This window comes from Gracilinanus agilis, chromosome 1 (assembly GCF_016433145.1).
Source record: "Gracilinanus agilis isolate LMUSP501 chromosome 1, AgileGrace, whole genome shotgun sequence".
Taxonomy (NCBI): Eukaryota; Metazoa; Chordata; class Mammalia; order Didelphimorphia; family Didelphidae; genus Gracilinanus; species Gracilinanus agilis.
In genome coordinates, this window is record NC_058130.1 from 614349863 (window position 1) to 614361771 (window position 11909).

The 11909-nt window shown below is 43.9% G+C and overlaps 1 protein-coding gene across 1 annotated transcript; it reads left to right on the plus strand.

Moving 5' to 3' along the window:
- The first annotated feature begins 262 nt into the window (after positions 1–262).
- Positions 263–11067, plus strand: NRN1 (neuritin 1). Its single transcript, XM_044658161.1, has 3 exons — positions 263–487; positions 5871–6015; positions 9917–11067. Exons 1-3 carry the CDS (start codon positions 433–435, stop codon positions 10146–10148), a joined length of 432 nt encoding a protein of 143 aa, XP_044514096.1. The 5' UTR covers positions 263–432; the 3' UTR covers positions 10149–11067.
- The last annotated feature ends 842 nt before the right edge of the window (positions 11068–11909 follow it).

Genomic DNA, 11909 nt, shown 5'->3' on the forward strand with positions numbered 1-11909 from the left:
GGTGGCGTGGACATTTTCACCGTGGGGAGGAAAGATTTCGTTCGGCTTGCACATTAACGGGAGATATCTGAATAATTCCAGCTTCTGATGACTATAAATGGCGATTCTCTTCCAAGGTGCCTATATAAAAAAAAAAAAAAATCATTCCGTGTCATCCCCCACGTCAGGCCTGCTCGTGGGCGTGAGGCTGTACTTCCTCCGCCCCCTCCTAACGGAGTGAACCATTCCCAGCTCTCTCTCTCTCTCTCTCTGTCTCTCTCACTCTCTCACTCTCTCCATCTCTCTCCTCCCTCTGCTTCCCCTCTCTACAAAGTAGTCTTCTGCTGCTGCTGCTGAAACTTGTTGGCAATGCCTATTTTTCAGCTTTCCCCCGCGTTCTCTAAACTAACTATTTAAAGATCTGCAGTCGCAAATGGTTTTACTAAATGTAGGATGGGACTTAAGTTGAACGGCAGATACATTTCACTGATCCTCGCTGTGCAAATAGGTAAGTGGACGGCAAAATGAAATCTCTTTTCTTATGCACTCCAAGCCTAACTGATGCTTGTAAGATTTCGACTGTCTAAATAACTTGATCGGACTGGTTTGACGGGTGCAGAGGTGACAGGTAGCTTGCACTCGGCTGATTGCATTGGGATTTTCTTGCAGAGCAAGTAATATTCAAAAGGGACAAATTGGTCATCGGTCCACTCCTTAGATACTCTCCGTCCCTTTTTCTTTTGCCTAACTGAATAGGATAGCTTTGACTTGCCAGGAAAATGTTTGTAGGTGGTTGGTTGCTTTTCTTCTTTTTATCTCGTAATCTATATTTGCTTCTGTATCTAGACTCTTAAGGTATGTCATGGATGCTGGCGGAATGGCATTGATTCCCTAGCATACAAAAAGGCACATTTTAATGGGACAAATGGGTAAGAAAGGGCAAGAAGGAGATGGAGAGACAGAATTGGAAAGTTTGTGTGCCTGAAAGCAAAGATATGTGGGGTTCCAGCTGCTGCATATAGAACTTTGTCATTCCCCCCCTCCTTCCCTGCCCCCATCTCCCAGCTGCAGTGTTTGCCCAGGGAACCACATTAGGTACACGGTTTATTTATCCTTGCTGCAGTATTTGCACAGTGCTGTATGGGGAGGGGGTGTTAAAATAATAGATAAATTCACAATCTGAAAAGGGAAACTATATTAAAATATTACATGAAATGCATGTATGCATTTAGAAACATAGTTAACATTTGAACATCCTTTTGATGAGAATTTGATTAGTTGCATATATGCCTCTGAGATCATAAGGGCTCTCCAGATATATTTGGTGGGTGTTCTATATTCTATGTATGAAAGGAGTTTAAGGTACATGAGTTTCTAAAGTACCATCTTGTTTAGAGAGGTCAGATGTCTTTGTTCACCATTTTGTGTCAAGGAATTTTTTTTTTTTTTTGGTAGTTACACTTGTCAAACATTTTGGAATTCAGAATGAAGAAAATGCTATAGAAAGATTATATGGAATCCTAAACTGTCCTGCTTAGTTCAATCATTAATTAAATGTGATCTAAAGTGAAAGGAAAGCAGGTTACTAATAGATGCAGGAATAGATACGAAAAAAAAAAAACCTTCTTCAAACGGGTTTTCTGCAGACAGAGGATTCGTTGCCTCAGATCTTTGCAGTCTGTAGCATTCCTTGCAGACAGATCTTTGCAGTACTTGGGGGGGGGGGGGCGGGAGTTGAGGTGATGAGGAGAGTTAAGAGAGTAAGACTAAGGCAGGAAGGGAGGAAGCTACATATGGTAAAAATATATATGTATATATATTCTATCTTCGGCAGAAATCTGAAGGGGACATTGGTTGGGTACATTTTATACACAAAGACAATGCTTTTAGTCCGGTGTTTTTAAGTGTTTGAAATCGTCTAGTATTACTGAGCCATTTTCTCATAAAGCTTTTTGAGTTCTGAGAATGGATGAATGCCAGAGGGGTATGTGTGGTCAATTTCTTCTAAGAATTTTTAATCTTTTAAAATTCTGTCATTCGTTCACATATCTACAAATATCTTCTATTTGTGAGGAAATTTGTTAAAGCTAGAGGTAAATGCACCTCCAGTTCTAATCTATGGATTTTCAAAGAGCATGAGAAGGCAGTTGGTGTTAAGATATAGGTTTTCATCTTATTAAGGCAATTTTAATATTTTCCTGGGCCCCTACCCCAATAGTGTATTGTAAGATTTTGGTTTTGAAATCTTGTGAGGAAAGACCTTTCTTCATAAATGGACAGGTTTGGAGTTCAAATTAGATGGTACAAAATACTCTTCACGTTCATTAGCAACTACTCTTTAATGACCATATGTTGGAGCTGGAATTGGAGTTTAGGCTATTATTTGTTCCCAAATCTATGTCCTTACCCTCATTTGATTCTTATTCTTTATTAATTCATGGTTGGTAGTTCTCTAGAATCTTTGACATTTGGCAAGAAAAGTGGAAATGAAGTGGGAGGGAAAAGACAGAAGGGAGGGGGTTGGGATGAGGAGAGAGAGGGATTAAGAATGAAAAATCTTGGAACCATTGAAGAGATGAATGAAGATTTTTTTAAAGAATTAAAAAAGACAGAGGACAAGGTTTAAACCTAGGGACTTATATTTTGCTTGGAAAGACTCAACTAGAGGCCCAATAAAAAAGAATACATTGCCTTGTTCTATCTAATTTATGCTTTCTAATTCTCTAATGTTCAAAGGATCTCTTTTTACAATGACATACCAAAACAAGTTTTCAGTTTCAAAAAAAAAAAAAAAGAGAGAAAAGAAAATATAGAGAAGTGTTTTCGGGCTTCTTGTTTTAAACAAATATCAACATGTGTACTCTGTGGGTCTTTTCCTCCAGCAGCTCTGGATGGTGTGATAAGTACCCTCCCACCTCCACTACCAAGTCTCTCTTCTCCTCTAACTTTATTCTTTAAAGAAATAAGCAAATAGAGGTTGTTCCATTTTTTCACCTGAGGTTGTCCAAGTGAAGGGGATGTATTCGTATGAAGAGAGGAAAGGAGAAAATTTTTTTTCTACTATATCGTTGAATTTCCTGGCATTTTCTGCTCTGATGAATTTCTGGGTGATTCGTGATATTTTTGCTGAGTCCTATTTAAAACCTAGGCCTCTCTCTTCTCTCTCTCTTCTCTCCGTATCTCTCTCTCTCTCTCTCTCTCTCTCTCTCTCTCTCTCTCTCTCTCTCTCTCTCTGCGTGTGTGTGTGTGTGTGTGTGTGTGTGTATCTGTCTCTCTGTCCCCTGACCCCCGTTTGTGCCAGAGTTACAGTCTCTTTCTAGCGGTCCGCATTAGATAACCAGTCCCAGGCTGGACAGTTCCGTCAGCTATGCTCAGGCTGTTTGCTACTTTGGGAGGTGCTGCTGCAGCTCTTTCGGGTTGTCAGTCTTCCTATTTAGACCCAATCCCAGTAGAGTGGGTTAGTCCAGGACAAGGAAGGGGTTTCCTACTGGGGGGATAAAGAAATGCTGGAAAGTCCCTCTGAAAAAAGAAAGGAAGGAATAGAGCTCAGAGCTCGGAGATGGTTGGCCAGAGTCAAGACTGAAGCCTTAGGTAGGGTGCCTCCGAGTCTGCCTCTGATTTTGCTTGTGGCCTGAAAAGTAGGGCCCTCACCTCCATTTCACCTCTGTCCCTTCTAAATCCACTGTACCCTCCAGCCACAAGGCCACACTTGGTGCAGCAGGCGCTGCGGGGGGAGTAGATGCTGGAGACCCGCTGGGGTTTTGGGTCCCTTCTGTTGTCCAGAATCAGAACGTATTAAATTACGTCCACAAGCTTCCAGTTCGCTTTCAGTTTGCAGAGGTGGTGACCACCGGGAAATGCTGTTAAAAGCCATACTTGAAGTCCCTGGAGTTCACCTATTGTAATTTACCTCTCCGAGATCCAATAGTGATCCAAAATGGGAGAAAAAACCTGCTTTTTCTCTTCCTCTACAAATTTCCTACCCCGCCTCCTCCCTTCCCACAGACAATCCCTCCCTCCCTCACCAACCCCCGATTTTTCTGGAGAGGCAAAGAGCTTCGGATATACCAGCTGCTTGTTCCACTCTGTTTTGCGGGGATTTTCCGACCCTAGACACATCCACCCCCAAACAACGCACTCCAAGGAACTAAAAAGCTCCAACAGTCTCTCGCCTCGGGGTTGCGGACCCTTCCTGCCTCATGTGAGTGATTTTGGAACTGTGCATAGACTCGAGAAAAGCGAGGGGATACGCGTTGCATCCCTTTGTAGCCAGGTTTTTTCTGAGCTCAAATAGGATTGCCGGAGGCACCAAGGATCCCTGGGAGAGGAAGCTGTCACAGCCCCATGTTAGGATTGTAGAGATAGGCAGGTTTTTGTTTTTCCGGGGTGAGTGTAGGGAATGCCTAGAAATGAAATCCTTTCCGCAGCACTACGTAGAGGTGAGATGAGGTAAACCAGTTCACCTCCCCTTGTTTCCACATGACCGCAGCACTAGCCTCAGTGGACGTGACACTAGGGAGACCCAAGGAGACACATATACAAAGGCTGTGAACCTAAAATATTCAGCAACCTCTCCTTACAGATCTTAACCTTACAGTAAACATCGCTCCTTCAACCCAAATACACATAAGCACGGCGCGAAAAAATACAGGCTTCGCTGCAGAAAATGATTTTATAATTAAAAATTATTTTAAAATTCTGATGAAGCCTACTAGGAACAAGAAAATTTCTTCAGCCTATACTGTTGTATTCAGTTCTTTCAATGTCTCACTGTCTTAGGCTCCTGAGATAATTTAGCACAGTTCCCTCCTTTTATAGCAGGAGGTGAAGTGATTTGCCCAAGGTCATACAGCTAGTTGTTGGTCAAGGCTTGAATGAGCCCGGGCTTTACTCTGATGATGGTATTTTAACTTCGATTCTAGAGAACAACGGAGCGGGTAAGATAGCTGCCTCCCCCCACCCCTTTCTCTCACACACACCACACACACACACACACACACACACACACACACACACACACACGCCGCCACTACCACCATTCTACATCGGTTTAAAGAAAAAATTTAAACCACATCACCAGTGCAGCAGGTGAGCCCTCTCCTCTGTATTAAGTGCACCATATATCAATTGTATTTTTGTTTGGGCGGAAAGCATCTTTTAGACTAGGTTCGTCAGGACCTTACAAGTAGAGAAATGGAACCCGATATCTCCGACATTTTCTTTCTTGAAAGAAAAAATTTTGGAAGATGGGAGTCCTTGCCATATATTCGTATTATTCCATTTGTCTCTCCCCTCCTTCCCATTAATAGTTTATCCATTTCCAGATGCTGGAACCCTCTCTCGGGCTTCAGAAACAAAAATTAACAAAATGCGATCGAGATTTAGCCATGAAGGTGGAGGGGGGGGGGGGGGGAGTTAGCAAACGGGAAGCGAGATTTGGGAGAGGAAGGGTCTACAAAAAAAGAACGATCTTTCTCCTTCTCTCCCTCTCGCGATTCCTTACATTCCCCACCCTAGGCCCAAATCTGCATAAGACTGGTGGCTTGGTGCCCGTCTGGGTGTTCAAATCTGTCATTCTCAACACACGTTTCTCATTTAAAATTAATCCAGTCTGGTGGCTGGAATGCTAATGGGAGCGGGCCATTTGGGTGAGTTGGAGGAAGAAGAAAAGAGCCTGGGTCCTCTCCCTAACGTTTGAGGCAGCCGCGGCAGCTTCAAGACAGTGTCCAGAGAGACCGGGCTAGGAGCCAGGGACCTTGGACCCGAGGCATACCTCTGGGGACCCCCGGGGGCCAGTGCTTCTGCAGTTCGGGATTTGATTGTGCTGGGAGTTGGTCTCCGCCTCTATGGTGCTGATGTGTGTCCCCCTCCCTTACCCTCCTCCCCCGCAGCGTACCTGGTGCAAGCGGTGAGAGCTGCAGGGAAATGCGATGCAGTCTTTAAGGGCTTTTCCGACTGTTTGCTCAAGCTGGGCGATAGCATGGCCAACTACCCGCAGGGCCTGGACGACAAGACAAACATCAAAACCGTCTGCGCGTAAGTTTCCCTGCTTTGGTGTTTCTTTACTTTCAAAACACTGCACATAACTTTGAAAACTCAGCTTCTCGTTCCACCCATCCATCTCCTTCTCTACTACTACAAAACTTGTGTTTGTCCATCTCCCTCTTCTCTTTCTTCCTTGTTCCTCAATCAACCTTCTCCCCTTCTCGCTCCCCTTCCTCTTCCTTTCCCCTTCTCCCCCCTCCTTATTCTTTCCCCTCCTCTTTCCTTCCTCTCCGTTTTCCTCTCTCCTTTTTTTCCTCCTCCTCCCTCCCCTTCCTTATCTTTCTCTAAGAAAAGGCGTGTCATACAGCACTAAGGAACCGCTTGGCAGTCCAAGTGATTATTCTCTTGCCCCTTTGAAGTTCCTGCCTATGCTTGTAGTACACTGTGCTCAGAGGGTCATTAGATGAGGGAGTCTGATTTCTCTCTATCTTTTGATTCACTGGCCCCCTCCGGGTATCTGCACATTCTCTGTCTGGGAAAAAAAAAAAAAAAAGGCACACAAACTCGAAAGTAGGCTTAAATCTAGGAGGGTACATGAAGTATGTATCCATGTATGAGGGTGCCCTGCTTTATCAGAATTTCTGTTTCCAAGTAGAGGGAGGAAAATTCCATTTCTATTTTCTTCCCCTAGAATAACGCTATAATAGCGTCTACCCTGCATCTCCGTTAGTTAGCTGCTTAAGGCCATTAAATAAAAAGTATAATTATTTAATTATTACCACAATGGCCAAAGGATGCTGGTGTCAGAGGGAAGAAAAGAAGAAATAAAGTGATATTTCCCTTCCTTTTATGATATGTTGTTAGTAAATAATCTCCATTATTGTCTGTTGAGCTGCTTTTTTGCACCACAGTAACAGAGGAAATGAGGTTCGGGGGTGGAAAGACTGATGGAGAAAAAACTCAAACTTAGTAAAATAAATTCTCCAAGGTAGAGGAACCAGGTCGCTTACTTTAGCTTTTTCCTTCTTTCTCCTGGGATAGTCCGGTCAGGGTCTAGAAGCTAGAACGCCGATTAAGGGTCTTTCTATATAATGTAGCCATGCTCCTGAGATAATCGAATGTGGCTCCAACCTAGCTTTTCCCTTAGACTAGGAAGGAATTGCGCTTTTTTGCAGGGAACTGGAGATATTTTAGCTGCAGCTGCTCTGTACCTCTTCTCTTCTCCCTCCCCCTGCATTTTTAAAGAGGGAATTTTCCATGCACCCGGAGTGCCTGCCCTTTCACATACAGTAATGCAGCCTGGAGGTGGAATTGGACGAACAAAGATTACAGTAGCGTCAGTGATTTCTTCCATCCTACAAAATCAAATCGTTACCCTCTCAGTCCCCAACTCCTCCGCCCTCCCCAATCCCAGTTTGAGATTTGTTTTTACTAATAAACCAAGTCCCTGAATCACTGTATTCTTTTCGAAATACCCTAATGCCAACAGAGACCCGCTACAATGATTCCAAAAGCTAAACTAGGACGGTGGAAAGGGGCGTGAATTTGAGGGTCTTTCCACACGAGCATACACCTCTCTCCAAACACGTAGTGGAAGCGGGGGGACGGGGGGGGGGCAGAGGGGGGAGGTCTATCTGTAGCTCTATCGACAAGTAGCTAAATATAGAGAGCAGCCCAAATCTCGGTTATTTTCAAGGATCTCCATGATTTGCCAGGCTGTTGAATTATTCAGCAGGACAGCGACCTCATTAGTTACTTTATGAAACGGGAAAATGAGTGGTATCGTGCTACCCTAGGGTCTTATGCCTTGTTTGAGGTCCTAAATACAACTCAGTTAAAGAAGAGCTGCTTTCTTTCAACGCATGGTTGAGTTCCACTGGGTTCCAAACATCGCACAGCCGCATAACCTCCAGCCCTCATCTCACCCAGGGGTCCCTTGCCTGCCCTACCTACTCCCCCACAAATCCGGTCCCTGATGCCCTCCCTCTCTCCACCTGCATCAATAAAAATAAGATGGGGAGAGATTTAGTCGCCCTATGGGAGGCGCAATTACTGCAGGAACACCGCACAAGGCACCAGCTCAGTCCTTCTGGCATCTCAATATTTTGTTATTTATTGTAAATTGAAAAATCAGAAAAGTTCAAGTTGAAGCCCACCCTCGCCCACCTCACACTACCAGACGTGGAGTGCTCATGAATTAGTGGCTAGAGCTTGAATGGAGAATATTTCATATATGTGCACACATATTCCCATGTATAGAGACACATACACAGATATACAGATATATGGGTGTGCATCTATTTTAAGTGGGTGGGGGCTATTTATAGTGGAAAGTGGGGGAGAGTACAACTAGCAATGCCATTTGATACAATGGAGGCAGGTTGGCTGGTGGACCCTTAAAGTTGGGGAGATGGGAGTGACCCAGGCCCTAAAGGAGACAGCGCCCCAGTAATCGATCACGGGTTGAGATTATATTTAGTACCGTGATCTATTTTTGGTTTTCAAAGGAGGAGGGGGAAAACAAACGAAAAAGGACAGACCTGATGGGGGGGGGCGGAGTAGAGAACTGGTTTATGAAAGCGTGAAAAGTGTCCAGAAAGGACAGGTGAAGGGGAGGTAAAGGGAAAGCCTTCTAAAGACCTACCTCGCCTCTGTGTCAAGGTAACCCAGCTGCGGTAGCTAAGCGATTTTTAAACTTGAGGAACCACAACCTCCTCTGACTACCAACCAGTCTTGGCTTTCGAGCTTTGGCTTTAGAGAGGAATTGAAAATGGCCTGTTACCCAGTGTCTATGGGAAACTGGGGAAAGGACCTGCAGTAGCTTCAGTTTCCATAAGTAAGGAATAGTCTAGCTCTAGGCACACACTAATGGTGATCGATTAGGCTCAGGGGCAAAGATTAGGGGGAACCAAAGAGTAGAAAGTGGAAGACAAAATGGGAGAAAATGAACAGGAGGAAAAGAAATCAGAGAAGGGTAAAAGTGAGAAAAGAGAGACCGAGAGGTGGGGAAAAAGAGGAGGGGACACAGAAGGGCAAAATGGCTAGGAGAAAGAAGAGAGGGGGAGGGGAGGGAAAGGAGGAATCGGAAAAGAGGGAGGGAAAGATATATAAAGGTTAAAAAGTGAAGAGAAAGGAGACAAAGAAAAAAAGGAAAAAGGAAGGGAAGAGGAGAGAAACGGAGAGAAGAAAGGAAGGTGAGAGAAGAGCCAGGACAACGAAAGAGAAAGAGAGGCGGAGGGAGTTGAGGTGGAGGAGGGAAGGGGAAAAAAAAGCAGGGAAGAGAGAAGCACAGATCAGGCGAATGAGGGAGTGAGCGACACATCTTGCGAGTTAAGAGGCATTAATAGGAGCCAGCTTGCTGGGCTTAGCAATGTTTTCCTTGCTTTCCCCAAGGAAGACTAGCAATCTGTTTGCCGAGGCCACGGTGCCAACGCCTCGCGATTGGTTTGGTACTGGCCTGCCCTACACTGCACAGCCCAGAATTGAGTGGAGGTGGGTAGGGTGGCGGAAACCAGGGATCTTGCGACAACGAAAGGAGGATGCTGTGACTATCGTGACAGTCCAAGGACGTCACGACTTCTTTGAGCTCTTGCAACTAGATTGCGGAAGGTGGGAGTTAGAGAGGCGAGAGGGTGAGGGATGCGGCGGCTGGTGAAGCACACTAAAATTGGGTGGGCTGGGTGAATGAATGGATAGCTCCCAAATGTGAGTTTCCCAATCAGCTGAGCTTCTGGGAAACGGCAGTGAGAGTGGCTAGGGACTACTGAGGGGAGGAAGAAATTTGAGGGTGAGCTTGATAAGAGGCGGGGTGGCAGGAGGTTGGGGTTAGGGGAGTTAAGCTATTGAGTAGCCGCCTGGGGTAGGGAGTGGGGCTGGTAACAGTGGGCTCAACTCAAGGTATAGAAAATGAATGTGTTCTTCCCCTGCTTTGTTGTGCTTTGTTCCTCGCCAGATACTGGGAGGATTTCCACAGCTGCACCGTCACAGCTCTTACGGATTGCCAGGAAGGGGCGAAAGATATGTGGGATAAACTGAGAAAAGAATCCCAAAACCTCAAAATCCAAGGCAGCTTATTTGAACTATGCGGAAACAGCAATGGGTCGGCTCCTTCACTCCTGCTCCCGACCTTCCCTTTGCTCTTGGCGTCTCTCTCTGCAGCTTTAGCAGCCTGGCTTTCCTTCTGAGGGAGGGGCACCAGGCGCCCCCGGCAGACACACACTCACTTCATATTATTGGATTTATAGAGGAAGTATCCATCCGTTTTTTGGGGACCTTGTGATTCTCTATGATGCTGAAAACATTCATATAGGATTGTGGGGAAAAACAAAAAAACAAAACAACACGTTATTCTCTTTTATTTTTCCCTCCTTGTGTTTTATTTGCCAAATGTTACCAAACAGTGAGCAACAACAGCCAAACCGGACCTCAGCTTTATTAAGTCTTCAAACGGAAATAGAAAAACGCGAGCCCCACCCCCGCTTTTTTCTTTCTTTCCTTCTTTCTTTCGTTGTCTTTTTTTTTTTTTTCAAAAGAATCTCAGGAACGGCCCTGGGCCGCCTAATATATTAATCATGTTAATACATGAGAAATGATGGGCTCCTCTTAATAGGAAAGAAAATGTGGAGAGAAGGCCACGGGGAATGAATTCAAGATCGATGTCCACGTGCGAAGCATCTAGTGAATAATTCACAGTCTCTATCGCATCTATCTTCCACAGAATCTTGTTTTGATCATTTCCACTGCGAATTTCTCCTCAAGAAAAGAAAAAGGACAGATTAAAAAATATTAATGATGGGGGAATGGGGAGGGGGGAAGAGATGTATCAAATGACCACAGGAACCGAATGCTGCTAGGGTTGCTGGGAGATTAGCTTTACCTGCTGTTGTCAATGCATCTTTCCAAGTTCACTGCCTTTATTTTCCCTCCTCTCTTGTTTTAAATGTTACACATAGAGTAATACCTGAATATCCAACGGTATAGATCACGAAGGGGGCTTAAATGTTATCCTAAAATACAGTATAACGATTTTGACATAAAGAGCCTTGATTTAAAAAAAAATAAATAAAAGAGAGATGTAATTTTAAAAAAGTTTATTATAAATTAAATTCAGCAAAAAAGATTTGCTACAAAGTATAGAGAAGTATAAAATAAAAATTATTGTTTGAAATGAGGGTGTCATTTGTTTCCTATATTCCTGCCTGCTTTCTTTACACTGATTTCTCCAATTAAAGTGACAGGGCTCATGGAAGGAGAGGATCATAACTGGGAAACTGAAGTTTATTTATCTAGGAGAGAGAGATTATAAAGACCTTTCTATTCAACAACTTTCACCTTTAAGAAATCATAACAGTTTCTTAAAAGATAAACTATGACCTGTTAACTCTGTAGGGACAATACTTCCTTGTGAATTGTTCAATTAAGAAACAAACAAACAAAAAACCTACTGGTTTTTCAGAGGTTTAATTTTCAAAAAAAGAACAGAACAGAACATATCTAGTTGGGGTTAGAGGAATTTTTTTCAAGATGTAAAGAGAAAAAAAAGGGGGGAAAAACAGTTCCATAAATACTAGAGCATTATGCTTGCTTTTCTCCCTTTCCCTTGGGTCTTACACTATTGGTTAAAACAGCAGGCACTGCAATAGATATACAGTATAACTCAAAACACTTTTCTTTAAGCCCACGTGCAGAATAAGATAGAATGCTTTGTGGTGGGGAAAAGGCAGTTCTGAGCTAGAAAAGGAACCACCATTAAGGGCTGCAGAAGAGGGACAGAAAGGCTGTCTTCTCTGGCAGGGATCAGATGAATCCTTTCATAATTAATAAGAGAACTCAGCTGAAATGGTGGGGCCCTATTGATTTGGCAGCAGAGGCTGCTTTTGCCTCCTCTATTTTTAGATTCTTTGTGTCTTTATAAAGAAGTAAACATTGAAGAGTAAACAAGGCCA